The sequence below is a fragment of the Lepisma saccharinum genome, chromosome 16 (genome assembly GCF_977018435.1).
Source record: "Lepisma saccharinum chromosome 16, izLepSacc3.1, whole genome shotgun sequence".
NCBI lineage: Eukaryota > Metazoa > Arthropoda > Insecta > Zygentoma > Lepismatidae > Lepisma > Lepisma saccharinum.
The window spans coordinates 36825192-36845157 of NC_139244.1; the positions used below are offsets into that span (position 1 = coordinate 36825192).

The window sequence follows — 19966 nt, forward strand, 5'->3', positions numbered from 1 at the left end:
CAGGATGAAACCTTTAACACATATAACAAGATAGAAATGTTATACAAAAATTATACAATTGTTCTACAGTTACAGTTTTACAAATAAAACATTATATAGAAAAGGAAAGTTAAAAATTGTACTTACGTATGTGAGTATAGTGCTCTTATTGTAGAACGACGTTTCAGAGATTGACTATCTCTTTCCTCAGGTTCGTATCAAAACTAAGTACTTGGCATAGTACTGCGTCAAAAATGTAATATGAGGATTGTGGTTAAGGGTTGGTTAGGGTACATTTAAAATATTAAGATTTTGCTATTAGAAGTACGTAAAAACCAAGCCGTTCCCTAATAAAACTTGTACAGTAGGCCTATTCACAGGTAAAAAAGTTAAAAAAGTTAAAATTCTAAAAAACCTGCATAAATCACAATGCAACCTGCAGGTTTGGCCTTTCCTACCCAACTGTGCTTATCTATCCACATGAAGGTCAATTCTCAACGAATATTTCCCCTCCCCTTAATTTTCTCGTTTCCCCTTATTACGTCACAAATCCAACGTGAATTCACGTTCCTCTCTTGCAGCTTGCATAACTTCCGGAGTGACGTGGAAACCGATATTGGGTTCAATCTTCCAGGCTTTATCCCATTTTTTGAGGAAATTGATCCACCCTTCTTCCAAATTCCCTTCGTCCCTATTAAGATTACTCTTCCCCCCCCTACAAATACTCGCTGTTTCATACACGTTTCTTCCTAATTTCCTCCCCTCTTTTCTGATTACCTCTTTTTTTGCGATTCTATGCCCACTTTCCAAAATATGTTCTGAGAGACCCGTTTTGGGAACTTTTTCCCTTATGTCCTTTTCATGCTCGCTCCATCTTTTACCCATATTTCGGCCCGTCTGTCCTATGTACTCCTTCCCGCATTGGCATTCTATTCGATAAACCCCCTTCTGTTTTTCCGGTATTTCCCTAGTTGTCTTTCCTTTCTTATAATCGGTGAAGTATTTTTCTACATTCTTTGGTGCTTTCATCCCGCAAACGATTCCAAAATCTCTCGTTATTTTTCCGATTTTTTCCGATACGGATTGATGGTAAGGGATGCCAACGTACTTTACCCTCCTATTTTCGATTTTTTCCCCTTCTTTTTGATCCCCTTCTTTCCTAATAATTTTCCGTGCTCTCTCCGCTATCTTATCCATTTCTCTATTTGTGTATCCATTTTTTAATCCTGTTTTTCTTATCCACCGAATTTCGTTGTCTTTTTCTTTTTCATTATTGCATAGTCTACCGGCCCTAATAAAAAAGTTAAGGAATACGTTTTTCTTTGTTATTTCGGGGTGCGCCGATTCCTTGTTAATATATAAGTTCCCCGATAGGGGTTTATGATGTACTCCTGTTCTAATCCTATTCCCTTCTTTCAAGATACTAAGATCCAGGAAATTGATTTTTCCATCGCTTAAGTTTTCCCTAGTGAAGTTTATTCTTTCGTCTTGTTTTTCTAATTCTTCAAAAACCTTGTTCAGTGCTACCCCCTTTCCTATAATCAAGATATCATCAACGTATCTCCCATAATATTTAATACCCATTCCTGTTTTTTCCAAAGCTGCCTTCTCAATGAAGTGCATAAAAATGCTCGCTACTATACCCGAAATGGGGTTTCCCATCGCCAAGCCTTCTTTTTGTCTATAAATATTGTCATTGACATAGAAAAAGTTATATTCCGTTACAAGGTTATACCATCGTACATATTCCCAAGCAGTTAGGATGTCTATTCCTTTTTCTAACAGCCACCTTAGTAAACAATCTCCCGCCCGCCCCCTCGGTACACTTGGGTATAAGTTAACAACATCAAAACTACTTATTGTATCCTCGTCATCAATTTCCAGATTTTCTATACATTCTTTAACTTCTACGGCATTCCTAACGCTATATTGGGTGTTCTCATTTACCTTCCTTATTCTTTTTACCAGCAATTTTGCTAGCCCATATCCAGGATGTTCGTATGTTGGTATAATAGGTCTAAGTGGTATGCCTTGTTTGTGTGTCTTAGGTATTCCAAAAGCAATTGGTATGTTGCCAACTTTAATTTCCTTAATAAGGATTTTCTTTTCGCTTGTGCCCAATGTAATGCTTGTCTCTACCCCTTTTTTGATCTCTCTTCTAATCTTATTAATAGGGTCTTTCTCTATTTTCTCAAAATCGTTACCTTTAAAGCTATCTTCTAATTTTTGGTGATATTCCTCTCTGTCCATGATAACCATCTTGTTTTCTTTATCAGACCTAATTAGAAATACGTTATTCGCCTTCACCCATTTTCTTACATTTTTTAAATCGCGTCTTAGGTTTTCGTTTACTTTCTCTTTCCGTGTTCTATCTCCCCCTTTCATGTTCGTTTCCTTTTTAAAACATGAAAGGGGGAGATAGAACACGGAAAGAGAAAGTAAACGAAAACCTAAGACGCGATTTAAAAAATGTAAGAAAATGGGTGAAGGCGAATAACGTATTTCTAATTAGGTCTGATAAAGAAAACAAGATGGTTATCATGGACAGAGAGGAATATCACCAAAAATTAGAAGATAGCTTTAAAGGTAACGATTTTGAGAAAATAGAGAAAGACCCTATTAATAAGATTAGAAGAGAGATCAAAAAAGGGGTAGAGACAAGCATTACATTGGGCACAAGCGAAAAGAAAATCCTTATTAAGGAAATTAAAGTTGGCAACATACCAATTGCTTTTGGAATACCTAAGACACACAAACAAGGCATACCACTTAGACCTATTATACCAACATACGAACATCCTGGATATGGGCTAGCAAAATTGCTGGTAAAAAGAATAAGGAAGGTAAATGAGAACACCCAATATAGCGTTAGGAATGCCGTAGAAGTTAAAGAATGTATAGAAAATCTGGAAATTGATGACGAGGATACAATAAGTAGTTTTGATGTTGTTAACTTATACCCAAGTGTACCGAGGGGGCGGGCGGGAGATTGTTTACTAAGGTGGCTGTTAGAAAAAGGAATAGACATCCTAACTGCTTGGGAATATGTACGATGGTATAACCTTGTAACGGAATATAACTTTTTCTATGTCAATGACAATATTTATAGACAAAAAGAAGGCTTGGCGATGGGAAACCCCATTTCGGGTATAGTAGCGAGCATTTTTATGCACTTCATTGAGAAGGCAGCTTTGGAAAAAACAGGAATGGGTATTAAATATTATGGGAGATACGTTGATGATATCTTGATTATAGGAAAGGGGGTAGCACTGAACAAGGTTTTTGAAGAATTAGAAAAACAAGACGAAAGAATAAACTTCACTAGGGAAAACTTAAGCGATGGAAAAATCAATTTCCTGGATCTTAGTATCTTGAAAGAAGGGAATAGGATTAGAACAGGAGTACATCATAAACCCCTATCGGGGAACTTATATATTAACAAGGAATCGGCGCACACCGAAATAACAAAGAAAAACGTATTCCTTAACTTTTTTATTAGGGCCGGTAGACTATGCAATAATGAAAAAGAAAAAGACAACGAAATTCGGTGGATAAGAAAAACAGGATTAAAAAATGGATACACAAATAGAGAAATGGATAAGATAGCGGAGAGAGCACGGAAAATTATTAGGAAAGAAGGGGATCAAAAAGAAGGGGAAAAAATCGAAAATAGGAGGGTAAAGTACGTTGGCATCCCTTACCATCAATCCGTATCGGAAAAAATCGGAAAAATAACGAGAGATTTTGGAATCGTTTGCGGGATGAAAGCATCAAAGAATGTAGAAAAATACTTCACCGATTATAAGAAAGGAAAGACAACTAGGGAAATACCGGAAAAACAGAAGGGGGTTTATCGAATAGAATGCCAATGCGGGAAGGAGTACATAGGACAGACGGGCCGAAATATGGGTAAAAGATGGAGCGAGCATGAAAAGGACATAAGGGAAAAAGTTCCCAAAACGGGTCTCTCAGAACATATTTTGGAAAGTGGGCATAGAATCGCAAAAAAAGAGGTAATCAGAAAAGAGGGGAGGAAATTAGGAAGAAACGTGTATGAAACAGCGAGTATTTGTAGGGGGGGGAAGAGTAATCTTAATAGGGACGAAGGGAATTTGGAAGAAGGGTGGATCAATTTCCTCAAAAAATGGGATAAAGCCTGGAAGATTGAACCCAATATCGGTTTCCACGTCACTCCGGAAGTTATGCAAGCTGCAAGAGAGGAACGTGAATTCACGTTGGATTTGTGACGTAATAAGGGGAAACGAGAAAATTAAGGGGAGGGGAAATATTCGTTGAGAATTGACCTTCATGTGGATAGATAAGCACAGTTGGGTAGGAAAGGCCAAACCTGCAGGTTGCATTGTGATTTATGCAGGTTTTTTAGAATTTTAACTTTTTTAACTTTTTTACCTGTGAATAGGCCTACTGTACAAGTTTTATTAGGGAACGGCTTGGTTTTTACGTACTTCTAATAGCAAAATCTTAATATTTTAAATGTACCCTAACCAACCCTTAACCACAATCCTCATATTACATTTTTGACGCAGTACTATGCCAAGTACTTAGTTTTGATACGAACCTGAGGAAAGAGATAGTCAATCTCTGAAACGTCGTTCTACAATAAGAGCACTATACTCACATACGTAAGTACAATTTTTAACTTTCCTTTTCTATATTCTGGATTTGTGAGTAACACGCGACAAACCTATAAAATGCTAAATAAAACATTATAATATATGCAGTGTTATATAATTACAAAGTGTAAGACTAACAAGGGAGGTTATCTAAGTGTCCCCATCCAATTTCCATGAAACTTGGCAGGTGTATAGTGGGGCCCAAAGGAAGAAATACGTGTTTTTTTTTGTTTCAGCTAAAAAACTGTTTTACGGGGCAAAACCCACTCAAATGTCAAGATGAGGACAAATTGAAGTGGGGATATGACCCCTCTGTCCTCCTCCAATTTCCATGAAACTTGGCAGGTGTGTGTATAAACGGCCCAAATGAAGAAATACGTGTTTTTTTGTTTCGGCTAAAAAACTGTTTTTGGGGGAACCCCCCTCAAATGTCAAGATGAGGACAAATTTAAGTGGGCATTTCACCCCTGTGTCCCCCTCCGATTTCCATGAAACTTAGCAGATTTATAGAGGGGCCCAAAGGAAGAAATACGTGCTTTTTTTGTTTCGGCTAAAAATCTGTTTTAGGGGGCAAAATCCCCTCAAATGTCAAGATGAGGACAAATTGAAGTAAGGGTCTGACCCCTGTGTCCCCCTCTGATTTTCATGAAACTTCGCAGGTGTATAGAGGGGCCCAAAGGAAGAAATACGTGTTTTGTTTTTTTGTTTCGGCTAAAAAACTGTTTTAGGGGGCAAAACCTGCCTCAAAAGTCAAGATGAGGACAAATTGACGTGGGGATCATCTGACCCCTGTGTCCCCCTCCGATTTCCATGAAATTTGACAGGTGTATAGAGAGGCCCTATGCCCCCTGTTTCTTCCTATGCCTTATTTACGTGGTTTCGGGGTCAGATCCCCACTTCAATTTCTCCTCATCTTGACATTTGAGGGGGGGGCCCTCTATACACCTGCCAAGTTTCATGGAAATCAGAGGGGGAGACTTAGACCTCCCTTGTAAGTGTATTAATTAATTACAAATCACCCACACACACTATATATATATGTGTGTATGTATGTATATTACATATATATATGTATATTAGCAGGTAACAATATGTTATAAACACATTCTTACTTTCCAAAGAAGCGCATGTGTTATGGCAAAACGGATCCGGATCCAAAAGTACCGGATCAGGATCCAAAAGTATCGGATCAGGATCCAAAAGTTTTGGATCCAGATCAGAAAGTTTTGGATCCAGATCGGAAAGTTCTGGATCCGGATCCGAAAGTACCGGATCCGGATCTGAAAATTCCAGATCCGAAAAATTTTAGGGTCTGGAACCAACCGGATCATTAGGATTCAGAACCAACTGGATCCTTAGGATCTGGAACCAACCGGATCACATCTGGCCATCCCTAATTGTAACCATGTCTGTCCCCAGTGCAATGCCGGGACGTAATTTGCTGATATGTGTTTCATTTCAAGGCAAGAATTGCACACTTGCAGCTGATTCTTTTAGAGAAAAAATAGGGATGGGACCGATTAATCGGTACTCTATCGGTATCGGCCGATATAGGCATATCGGTTTATCGGTAAAATTACCGATTATTTTACCGATCCGATATATCGATTATTATCTGATAATTTAGTGCAAAATTCTGCCATTTTTTTGAATTTTGAATTTGAATTTAAAATTTTGGTTGCGTCAGCACTAAGGCTATTTTGCACCCGTCACATTATATGGGGTCCAGCCCCTTACCATTACACATAACAACTCTAACGTTGTATAACTAAAATCATAAAATATTCTGACTTTCGTTAAAAGCTGAGGCTGTAAAGGGGCACTCAGCACACACAAGGACAAAGAACAGGACAACACAAACAAAATTATACTGGCCATGGGGCCAGTCGTCAGAGCCTCGTTAGTCTGCAGTCCAGGGTGTACTGACGTGGAAGTGAGGTTGACATTTGGGTGTACTATGTGGAAGGTCACCCCTTACACCCTATTCTGCCATTTTGTTGTAATTTTTCTGGATAATATCCATGCCCTACTTTCTAAAAAAGTAAATGTCTAAATATGCAATTTATCTTGCACTGCAGTCACTTTGAAACCCACATTTCTTAAAGAGGTCAGTGAACCTTTCAGGTTCTTCAAGGGCCATTTCTAATTTTATATCGGATCGGTAGAATATCTGTTATCGGTATGGGTAAATTTTTTATCGGTATCAGCCAAAATTTCATATCGACCCATTCCTAGAAAAAATATTAGTCTAAAATCTGTTCTTGTTTTTACTGGGAAATTTTAAATTCCCTCAAGGTTTTCAAAAACAATTATATGTTGGAAACTTATGTGTGCTGTAGTTACAAATTATACCCCGTTTTCTTCAATACATAGTAGGATTTAAACCTGTGGTCTATAAACCCAATTCTTATTTGAAGGGCGCGGGTGTAAAACATGGTAAGTGACATTTTGATCATTTCTGAGTTCATTAAGAAAAGAGGTTATTAGAGGCTATACTGTAGATACATTGTTTTCATATTGTGTTTACCAATTCCAGAAGACTACACTTAGTCCAATGCAAATTGTATGACATGTCAATTTTACTCGAAAATTGAAGGATGACACATTTTACTTGTAACTCAAAATGTCACTTACCATGTTTTACACCCGAGTCCTTCATTTATCAAGTAGAAGAAGAAGAAGATGATAGTAAAAAATCTGATCTTTTTATGAAAGTTGAATTTTGTCAAGCCCCCACCTTGGCATCGCCATGACATGAGGGTTCAAAACGGTACCTGCATGTTGCCTGATATGTGTTCCATTCTCGTAGCAAGAATTGCACACTTGATGCTGATACTTTCGGAGAATGTGAGGTAATGATTGTTTTTCAGCAGGAAATTGCCCCCTCCCCTCACCCCAAATATATTCAGAATGAAATTAAACTTTACTAATTGCTAGTGCCATACATCAAGTCTCAATCAACACTTGAAACATGGATCTCCGAACATTATCTGATACACCGGGTCTTCCGAAAGTCGCAAAATACTCCCTGGGATGCTGGTGTTCCAGCTGGAGTTTGCGACCATACCTGTGAGGGACAAGGGTGTTCCATCTGGTGTTCAAGGATTAACTTCCACATAAAGCTTGAATTATATTTGTTATTGATAGAAAGTAATATCAATAAACTACTGATATAAAATTTGCTGAAACCAATAACCAATATTCTATTGGTCTAATATGAAATTGCAAATGTTCCTTGAATGGTTCCTTCACCTCCGTAGCCCTTAGATGCCGGCTATGACACCCATGTGATGGTAGGTGTGCACTCGATTTCTTGCCAGAAGCTGGTGACTTTGCATGTTGATGCAAAACTTTCCTCTAGAAGGTGAAAAATCATGGGAAACATCTATTTACACGTGGTTTCATGTAGGTGTAGGAATTATTCCATGTATAACATGCACCATAGTTTTTTGGGGGAAGGGAATCATGGAAAATGGGCACGTTATACATGCGTAAATATGGTACTTTTTATTTTTAACCCTATTTGTTTTTAAGCACAAAATATGTTGAAATTCAAAGGATACAATTCACATTTTATGCCAAATTCGTATTTAGCCATTTTGAATGCATTAGATATGTGTTGAGAACATTTCACTGCACATACTTTTTTGCATCAGTTAATATTTTTCGGTGTTATCGTGTTTCCTAAAATTCAAGGTTCCCCTACCTATGGGAAACAGCACCCCACATAAAGAATGCCATCCTGGAATGGATTGCATTTGTTACACACTCCAATCTCTACTTCATTGTTGGTAGTAGTGCTATCAAGAGAAGTGCTGTTCCAATGTTCTTTATTGTTTTCTGTTTCTCCCTCACAGACACATCTACAGCCCCTGCATCTCTTGCTGCAGGAGTCAGTATCCCAGCCTTTGATCAAGAAAGTGTGGATGATTTGGATGCTCCTGATTTTGACATTTCAAACAACAAAGCACACTACCTTGACCCAGACCAAAGTGACGAGGAGGAGGAAGAGGAAGTAAAGATTCACTTCCAGAGCACCCACTTCAATGGAGACGAAAGCTCCGACGAGGAGAAGGTGTTTTCGGAAGGCCTCTCTTTTGCCGCTTTGCAAGAACAGAAAGCCAAAGAGGAAGCTTCGGGCGAGATACCAATCTTGGGAGAGTTGCTGAAGCAGTCCGCTGTTGCGCTAGTAACCCAAAAAATAGCTAACGTTGGATCTGCAACGCAAGATCTTATTTCATCTGTGATTTTTGCTTCCGCTGCAGCAAAAGAAACTCAGCAGGCGGAAGAATCATCTGGGGACAGTGATGATTTTGAAATGATTACGGAGAAAGATGTTTCATAGTGAATTTAGGAATGTTTTAAATATATTTATAATGTGTTGTTTTCAATTAAATAATCAGCATGTTTTTTTATTTCATATGTTTATTTTGATTAAAATTACTATGAGTTATTTTATATGTTTTTCGGCTTTAGAGTATGTATTACTGTTGTTAGGGAGAGGTTAGGTGAAGAATTATAGGTGACTTGAAAGGCAGGTACGTTGTCTTCCACAGCAAGTTTCACCTTATGATAATATAATTAACATGGCAGTACCAAAAAGGTTCTCTGTAAAAGTAATCCTAATACTACTAGTAATAACAGTAACAGCTATGTTGCCTTTTAAATAACTGCAATTTCTTCTCATACAGTATATTTGCCAAAGACACTTTGTGCTCAGTTTAATTGCTTTGATACAGTGTGACATTTTTAATTTGTTGTGAAAGTTACATTATGTGCAGCTCTTTTGAGAAATATTAAATGTGTTGAGTAATAAGTTCGTGTTTATTGGTGCTCCCTTTCGTATATAATTGACTCAGAAAATGTAAAAATGGGTACTTACACTCTGGAGATTCTAGATATGTAGATAAGATCTATGCCCAATGATTTTGCTTCTATGAACACAGCTATTGAAGAAGGAAAACATTGGCAAGTACATACGAGGTCTGACAGTTAAGTTTGCGAACTTGTCACCGTTGAGCACTGAAGGCAGTACTATACAAACAGGTCTGTAAGATTTTGTAATCTTGTTATTTCAGTGTCTCACAGCATAGTGCACCTTGACGCATGGCAGATTTGTGCTGAGTGGCGTGCATTGTTGTTTGTGCTTGTGTGTGTGTGCTTTGTCATGAAAATGGCTGAGCTGGAATTAGAGCAACAAACAAACATCAAATTTCTGGTGAAAGTGGGCAAGAGTGGCAGTGAAATACGGGAAATGTTAGTGTAGGTGTACAGCGAGAATGCCATGAAGAAAATAGCAGTGTACAAATGGATAGACGGTTTTCTGAGGGGAAGGAAGAAGTGACTGGTGAAGCAAGGGTAGGGTCAGTGACGATCCAAAAGGACAAATACATTGCCAAAATTCGTCAAATTGTGCATGCAAATCGGCGACTGACTGTGAGATCCATAGCAGACCAACTGAACATTTATAGGGAAACTGTGCAGAAAATTTTTACTGAATACCTTGACATGCGCCGGGTATGTGCCAAAATGGTCCCAAAGGAGCTCACCAATGAACAAAAGCTAAGGAGGGTTGAGCTGTGGAGAAGCAAGATGATGATTTGGGCTGAATAATTGCAGGTGATAAACCTGGGTCTTCACGTATGACCCTGAAGCCACCTGATTCTCCATGACCAATATCCAAGGGATTGTTCACTAATAATTTGTACCACCGGGGCAAACAGTTAATTAAGTGTACTATTTGGGAGTGCTGCAAAGGTTGCATGAAAAAGTGAAACTCAAAACGACTGGAACTCATGGCTCGTGCATCACGACAATTCACCTATGCACATGACACTGTCTGTACAGTAGTTTTTAGACCAGGAAACCAATAACTTTGGTAGACCACCTGCCATACTCATCTGACCTTGCTCCCAATGACTTCTTTCTTTACTCAAAGATCAAACAAGTTTTGAAAGGAAGATGTTTTTTGATGACATTGTCAATATGATGGCAGCTCTGAAGGCCATTCCAGAATTGCTTCGAAGGGTGGCGTAGGCGCTGGCATCGGTCGGTGTATAGCTTGCCAAGGGGAGTACTTTGAAGCGGAAGCTGACTAAGCGCTATTCAGCAATAAGGTATGTAGCATATTTTCTACGATAAGTTCGCAAACTTAATTGTCAAACCTTGTATATACAAAAGTGGTGCAAAAAGAACGCATGTTTTTGGAATAAATGTAACGTCGTTGATTTTCAAGATATAAATGTTTTATTAACACCAAAACCATCGGCAAGAAATGCAGTTTGGATAGGTATGCAGTGATGATTTAAGTATGAAAGATTATGTTGGAAAGATGACTTCATTGTTGTTATACACACATCTGGAGTCTCTCCTCACAGTTCCGCATTGCCCTTGCCAACATTTTGTCTGGCAAAGCAGCCGTTTTTGTACATGCCTGGAAAAAAAAGAGGTCAATAACCTGCCCATACTGTCTGTGAGTATTGCAGAGTGTAGCAGTCATGGCACAATGGAACATGGAGTATCGCGATTTGGTGATTAGCATTCAACGTCTTTTCCATCAACAGTTCAATGTTGCGCATAATGGGGCAATCCCTGATCGTAACACTATAATCCGATGGGTGTACAGCACATCCTACATGGTGAGTTACACTTCCATCCATACACAATCATGATTGTTCAAATTGTTCAAAAGCTGCTTCCAGGTGTCCAACGCAGACTATTTTGTGCAACCGTGCTTCAAATTATTGCTTCTGGTGATGATGTGTTGATGATGAGCAGTGAGGTTGGATGGTTATGTCAATAAGCAAGATTGTCGATATGGGGCAGCGGAGAACCCACGAGAATTACACCAGAAACCTATCCATAGTTTTAAGGTGACAGTGTGGTGTTTTGAAAGTGAGGATCGTTGGACCTTACTTTTTTAAGAAGAGGGGGCTATGGTAACAGTGACGTTGGCATGCTTCACAATTTTTTGGGTCCACAACTTCGACATCAAGGTGTCAACATGGCATGTGGTTCCAACAAGATGGAGCCACCGTTCACACAGCAAGGCTTACGATGGCAGTTCTGCATCAAATGTTTCCCCACCTCATAATCTCACTTTTCAGTGATGTCTCTTGGACCCCACGATCCACAAATTTCTTTCTGTGTGGTTACCTCAAGTCGAAAGTCTAAGTTCGCAAACTTTGTACAGTCGACGAGCTGAAAGTTGCCATTCGGGAAGAAATTACAGCTGTGCCAGACGAAATATTGGCAAGGGTAATGCGGAACCTTGAGGAGAGGCTCCTGAAATGTGTGCAGGAGCAAGAAAGTCAACTTTCCGACATCATCTTCCATACTTAAATCATCACTGTATACCTATCCAAACTGCATTTCTTACTGCTGATTTTGGTTTTAATAAAACGTTTGTATCTTGAAACTCAACGATGTTGCACTTATTATAAAAACGCATTCTTTTTGCATCACCTTGTACATAATGTAAGTACCAATTTTTATATTTGGTTATCATAGTGGAGGAATGCATGTGTTCAGTAAATTGTACTGTAATAAGCTGAGAACACTAGTCATTTTCATGCACCCATTGTTTTTTACAGTGGAGCATAATGAAGATTATTCATCAGTGAACCTCAAAATTAGCATGCAAAATTGTACTTTTAAAATTGTTCATTTTTATTAGGGATGGGACAGATTAATAGGTACTCAACTGGTATAGGCATATCGGTTTATCAGTTTATTGCTAAAATTAGCAATGATTTTTACTATGATTTTGGTACAATATTCTGCCATTTCATTATACATTTTATGGATATAAATATACAATCTTTTCTTAAAAGTAAATCTCTAAATATGCAAGTTCTTTTGCATTGCAGTGATCTGCTAACACACATTTATTAAGGAGGTAAATGAATCATTTAGATTCTTGAAGGACCATTTGCAATTTTATATTGGATCGGTTATTGGTATTGGTAAATTTTATATCAGTACTTTATCGATATCAGCCAAAATTGCATATCAATCCATCCCTATTTTTTATTATTACTAGAACAAGATATCTTGCCCCCCCCCTGCCTTCACATACACACACACACACACACACACACACACACACACAATATACATAATCAAAACTGTGATAATTGAAGTAAAGATATGCACAGGCATGTATGATTCACTGGAAGAAAGAAAACCCACTCAACTTGCCTGCTGCCTATTGGAACCCAACTCTCAGTGTGTAGCACATGGTGGACAAAATGGTTCTGACGTCATCCCTTCATGTATCTTTGCTGGACTAGAGCCACATGCTTTCAACTGGAGTCTTATATTAACGAGTCTCGTCTGTGTAGGAGCAGTTATTCACAGCTCATGCTGGACTGGAACATGAATTCCTTCAGGCAGATGGTACAGTGCTGTGGGGTACTTTCAAAATTCTCAATAAAACCTATTCAATCCAGTGGTCTAGTCGGTAGAGTGACTGACTGCCATGTGGGAGACCTGGATTCGATTCCCAGGTTGGGTGATCTAAGGTTGGAATTTTTCCAGCCTTGTTCCCACATAAAGCAGCTCCGTGGCTCACCCAGCCTCAAATCAATGGGTGCCTGGGAGCAACCCTTGAGCGTAAAGTTGGGCGTAGCATGGTGCAGATCACATCACCTCCAGAATGGCTGAGATTGAGAATATTACCCTACCCCACTTCCCGTAAATGTGCCTTCATAGTAGGGTGCTATATGCACAGGTAACTTTACCTTTTTACGTGTTAAAGACCACATATTTGACATGAACATTTCAAGCTCCTTTCCAGTACAAAATAAATTATATGCATAAGTAATATTGTCAAATCCACATAGATATAAGGGAACAATAGAATCGCATTTGTCAAAATGCCACTGATTTACAATTTTTATCAATTTGATTGACAATTTTTAAAAGTAATCGTACTGCCAAGCAATTAAACTATTACAAGACTTCCCAGCTGAATTGTGAGCAACGTTACAGTAGCATTGTAGGAGGGAGTAGTGTTGCCAGAGACTTACGGAAGAAATACATGGACTGTTATGATGTTGCACACACACTCCAAATTGAAAAAGCTCCCATGTTCTGCATGTATTACTGACTATGGTTAATTGATGGCTGTCGATGGGACGTAACTTTTCTGAGCAAGTAAAGGAATTTCTCGTACTGAAATTAGAAGAAAAGCAAGCCATTAAATAGTTCAAATTTTCAAGAGAATGTTCCTTGTTTTTTTCAGGGAAGGGAGTTCAAGCCCAGCCCACTAATTCAAAGTTGAGCATTGTTTTGTAAATGAGTTTTCGCTCGGCTCTCTACCGGAATGTTTATCGCACCACAAATGCCAAGCTCTCATCCTTAATCTGTATTCCTTATATTTGTACATTTCGTATTTTATGTCACTTTTCTGCCACATTTAGCTAAATGCTAAATGCTTAGTGTATGGATTTCGTGGACACTACTGCCCAGGTTAAGACTCGAACCTGAAGTCTTCAGTGGCCGTCAAGGTGGCTCAATGGATGTATCATTGTGTATACACCATCATTTATTTCACCATGCATCATTACTGCAAATTACCCTAGAGGTAGAAAAGCAAGTTAAGATGATAATAGAAATAAGAAGAAGAAGAAAGAGACATCTTGAGTGGATGAGATGAAATTTTTTTTAAGATAAATGGTTCATTTTGAAGTGTTGGATGCTAAAATATGCTGAAGTATTATTGAATCGTTTGACATTTTACAAAATTATTAATTTCATCTTGTTCTATTTTTAACGCTCTGTCCTATTCAAGTTGACTGTGTTCCTTCCACCAACATCTGAAGCCCATAATTTAGAAGTGACAAAGAGATTGACTCTGAGGGGAAAATAAGAACCAAAGATTGAGATTATGATAAAATCATTTTAATTCGTATAACAAATAATAATAATGCAAATAAAAATTTTATAAATTATAGATGTGTTTCACCTACATCACAAATTGTTACATTGTGGCTTCGAGCAGCCTTGATTAAGATCAGTTCTTGTAAACATAACGGAATTCAAGCATGCGTGCAGGAGATACTAACACACATTCGTGATTTAAACAAACGTGCAGTTGTTGCAGATACAATGCCGTGGACAAATATAATTGGCCGCAAACATGGCAGCTGTGGGCATCCTGATGTAACACGAAACCCACCTATACTACAGGGGTTGGACAAAAAATATGGAAACACCACATCGTGGTAATGTGTAAGGATCAACATGTGCTGGTTTTCCCTGTGTGATATGAATCCTGCAAAACTGGTAGGAGGGTACAGTTGCTCTGTAGACATCGTGCTGTACAGTTGATAGTGAATCATATCCAAGCTTACAAAGTTTCAAATGTTTACATGCAACTTTGCCTGTCATTTCACCAGTATTTCTGTCTGCAGTTATATGGAGGCTCGCTCGCACTTTTCAAAGTGAGCTACATCTGACGCTGTTAGCAGCAAGCGAGTAGAGAAATAACACTAATGAAAATCGGATACAGCAGAAGGGAAAAAGATATCCGGAAGTATGAAGCAGGACTGTGTGGATTGAGTAAGTGCTGTTATTTATTTATTTCATTCTCTTGATTACGCCTTATTTTGTTGGTTTGGTCGGTTAGTCACGAGCAGTGTGCGAATTAATGGGATAACGGGAGGGATGCCCCACAAAACATTTTATCCCTGTCAAAAGAAAATTATTTTTATTCCCATCAGGGATGTTTTTATCCCCCTCAAAGAAAATCAGATTGAAAGCATACAGTGTAGCAGTTCTTAACTGTAACACAACTGAGAAATCATTCGTGTCCATTAACTGTCTCAGTCATCAAAGATTTCCATGCCGAAAAGTATGCAGCCTTGTGGATTAAAGGAGGACCATTCTGCAACTGACCAACCTCACCGAATATGTATTCACGTGTTTGCAAGAAACTTGTCTGTGGTTAAATTGACATCAAGTTTGAACCTGTCAATGGAAATTTGGAGTTTTCGTTGTTACTTGTTTGATAGCTCTTTTTCTGTAGGAGTTTGGGTTTTATTAGAATGTAAATGTACTTTTTCTAAATTACGTCATAAATGTATTATGTAAGATTTAATGACCTAGATTAGAACCAATGTTTTAAGGTACTTAGAACCGCAAGGCGATAGGTTTAGTTTACAAAGGCTCTGTCGCAGCTCGAAGTACAGGTGGTTGCTGACTAGCTCACGTGATTTTTGCACTCGTCGTTCATTTGTTTAAAATCAGAGGTAGAAAGCCATCAAGTTGTTGGTTAAAGTTTTTCTAATGTGTGGAAATGTATGTGTAGGAACATTTGAAAATGCTATGTGATTTCTATGGTGAAAAACAAGTGTTTAAAACGCGAGGAGAGCAACGAGTACTCAGCTTTATCTACTGATTTTATTTGACGCTGCATTCGAAGTGCAATTCGAAAGATTTTGACTTCCAGTCCACGACTTGAAGACCGCTTTCCAAGACCATACTCTGAGGATGCTCGCTTCAAGTACGGTCTTTCACCTTTCGGACACGACCAAATTTGCACACCAAAAAAAACCTACTTCCCAAAATTAAATCCCAAATACAGCACTGAGTGGGCCAACGACGCCAGCAGGAGGTAGCGGGGGAACTTGCCCCATCCCCTCCGAGATATGTGGAAAAAGTTCATGTAATTCGAATGGCGAAATTATAGCGATATTTTATTACAAAGAATGTTATTTTCTGCGATTTACAGGCTGTGTCCAACAAAATAACGAGAGAGCGTTTTCGCAAGATACATTAGAATCGAGACTGTCGTAACTAGAGGTGTGCAGAACGGAAAACTTGGTCGGGACAAGATTGGGAAGGAAATATTAATAATTCCCACTTTCGGGACTGAAAAAAAAAATCTCCATTTCCCGATCAGATCGGAAAATTTTTGAAATTTCCCGATTCGGTTTAAATCTCGAATTCTACAAACTATTATTTCAAGTGACTGGTTTTGCACTTCTGGAATAAAAACTGTTAATTTCAAGAAATTTCAGACACTTATAGTGCAGAAAATATCAAGACTTTTCCTCTTTTAAATAATTTCCTTTGGAATTTCTCGGCTGTTCGGGATTATGAAAAGTCGGGATCTGAACACGATAATTCACATCCCGTCATTTTCAATTATTGCTTTTTTTTTACAGTACCCTTCGGAATGTAAAAACATGGATCAGAGGCAGCATGACGGACAGTAGATTAAGCTGTTTCTGTTTGATATCTGTACTTTGTGAAAATATACAAAAAGACAAAGAACTGTTCATCAACAAAGTGATAAATTTTTATGGAAAGGAAGAAAAAATTCTGCGGGTGCTCTCCCCCCCCCCCCCCAGGCAAAAAGTTTAATTCACACAGTTGTCATGAGAAAGAAACAGATTGATTTACAACTTATTTTCTACACATAGTAGTCTGGTCGGTTTCTTTGTTTGGTGGTGTGTGCAAACGTTGTGTTGTTGTTCTCCTTGTTCACTATTATGAGCGGAGCGACATTTTGTAAATCGACAATAATATTGATATAGTAGATAGATATTTCTTTTTCGAGTGATTTTGTCGGGGTATCGAATGCTGAATTATCTCAGTACACGAAACATTGATTGATTGATTTTGTTTATTTTATTTCGCTTTTCTGCCGTTTTGGCTAAACGCGAAGATGAAGATTGGTGATGAAAGTGATAAAGGGACTCTCACAAAGAACACCCATGTCCAGGTCGGGATTCGAACCCGTGATCCCTGGTGTCTTAGAGTCAGGTCACGAAAGTCGCAATAATAGATATCGTTCATCTCGTGATTGACGAAAAACATCATCGAGGTATTTCAAATCTAAAAATGCACAACTCTGCCATAGTCTCATTATCAGTGAAAGGAGGTCATAACTTTAGTTGCCAATACATTTAAACTCCGTACCAGCTAACTGTAGACCAGGCGAACGCGAACAAGTCTCTGCGCAAGTAGTGACCCGAGACGGCTCCACCAATGAACAGTGAGAGAAACGGGATTGTGTAATGGGTGACGGGAGTTACCCGATTTTCTTGTTCTCTCTGTAAGCGTTGCCAACTTTTGAAAAGGATAATACCGAACGCATATGGCAAACGGACCGTATTTTTGTCTCCAGGTCCGTACGATTGGTTCAAGAATTTCTTAGGGAAATATTAGGGATAAAACTGCAAGAGCAAATTTTGACAAGCCGTGCATTTAGTGTACGGATTAAGGTCTGGACCGTACGCCCATACATGCACGGTTGGCAACGCTGCGCTTTCACCACTCGATTTTTCTCCTCCTCCTCTGCCGATATGTGCAGCCCTGCTCTACAGTTAGCTGGGACAGGGTATAGCTTCATTACATAGGCAAGGACGGGTTGAGTAATGTCTAAACACTGCAGGTAAAAGTGACAGCAGTGCTTCTCAGAAGAAAGGTGGTGGCTCGAAACCAGATATGAGTCTGTCGGCGTCCTCTCGAGCTGTCAAAGATACCGAACTAACGTTCGAATCAGAACTTCCAACTATAGCTACTTCTTCGTTAAGTTGTAGCTCTGTATTTTGTGCAAGTGGTGTTGGATTTTGTTCATTGAACATCGAGACTCTTAGATCGAAACTTGCTTCTGCTTATCAGTCAACTAGCAGCGCTGAAAAGCAGGCATCAGATTGATTCACGACTCTACGTGTCTTTACGTAAAGACGTCTATGTTTCTTGCCACTGCTTTCATCTTCAAGCTGCTTTTGCCTGCGTAAATATAACATACTTACAGCCTGTTACACGAAGTCCACTGTCTGTAGATCTGGATTTCCCATCCCCCCGAACCCGAAGAAGGTACCAGAAGACAGGGACGTCGTTAGGGGGGGCACGCGGCGGCACTGGCCCCGGCAAACGTCCACGTGGCCCCGGAAAACTGTTCTGTATTTGCTGGAAATTTTACTTTGATGACAAATATTGCAAAATAATTCTTCATTAATTTTGCTTGCAGTTTGAAACACTTCTTCAATTTTCAATAGCAAGAACCCAAGCAAGGCATTTCTTTCTTATTTCCTTGCTTCTTGCTTGTTGAACACAAACAGGTGTATTGGGAGGGGATGCAGTTAATGGTTTTGTGGTCCGCCCCAGTCAGGGAAGTCTGAGACCTATTGAAAATGCACTTTTCCTCCCTGCTGCCCATACAGCACACCAAGTTTCAGACATATTTCAGAAATATTACAATCTTTCATTTATGTTTCTAAAATTCTGGTTTCGCGTTGACGTTACAGAAAGCATCACATGAAGTCCCAGTTTTGTTTCTGAAACATTGCAATGTTATAGTTTCATTGTCTAGTTTCTGCAACGTCTCATTTTTCTTACATCTCTGAGAAATGTTTCAGAGACATTTCCGCAACGTTGGATTCAGTCATCATGCATGCGTGGCGGCTATCCGGGACATTTTCTGCGGCGGCCATTTTGTTACCTTCAACGCTGACCGGGAGACGTGCACATCTTATGAAGAATAATGTTGTTTATTGAGCGGTAAGTTGAATATTATTAATGCAAAAGTGTGTTTAATTGTGTTATACTTATGCACGCTATATATTTAAGCTGTGTTGTGTAACGTGTGTGAAAAAGTGAGTGGAAACAAGGCAGTTCAAGCCAGTGTTTAAAGAAGTATTTTGTTTTGTTTGCTTAATTAAAATATGTAGACGTAAATGAGCACTGATATTCTCCACCTCATGAAACGATAATCGCGAGAAATAAGTTGCCTGCGTTGTGTGTAGTGAAAAAGTGAATGGTCGAGACGCAAAGTATTTCCCTGCATGTTTTTACTGTTAAAAATAGCTATATAGTAAAAGCTAGCTTTTCCAATATTTCCAGCCATCAATCACCACATGGGTAATTTTTTGTGTTACAAAACTTAATTCCTAATTATATTTCTCTCTTAATCACTTGTTAGGTTACTCACTTATGTTAATCATCTCTCTCTTTCTCTCTCATGTAGTCTTGTATAGATTTGTTTCTCATGAGGCTTGTGAAGGCCTCTATATACTATATTCATAATTTTTTCGTAATTAGGTAGGTAGAATTATAGATTATTGACAAAAATAAAATAAGAGGTTAAAATGTAATTATGATATTGCACAAGTTGCAGATGTTGTATTTAACGTGACATGCTAAAAGAAAGATGAAACATGAAATTTTTTTCTGCGGAATGCCGAGGAATTTTCTAAAAAAAGTAGATAGAAACACTGATTTTTACTAACGATTTGGATGTTACATAACATATTGAGCATTCAATAAAAATCTTTATGCTAGTTCTGAGCAACTAATATGAAGCAAAAGCAATTTTTCTTGCCAAAATTGCATCTGTTTTA

The 19966-nt window shown here is 38.6% G+C and overlaps 1 protein-coding gene across 1 annotated transcript in view; it reads left to right on the forward strand.

Annotated features, from left to right (window-relative positions):
* Window positions 1-9429, forward strand: part of LOC146000030 (reticulophagy regulator 2-like) — a 30926-nt gene extending 21497 nt beyond the window's left edge. The window contains exon 6 of the mRNA XM_083137343.1: window positions 8471-9429. Coding sequence (XP_082993469.1) covers window positions 8471-8958 — 488 coding nt within the window. The 3' untranslated portion in view covers window positions 8959-9429. The remainder of the gene's footprint in view (window positions 1-8470) is intronic.
* The last annotated feature ends 10537 nt before the right edge of the window (window positions 9430-19966 follow it).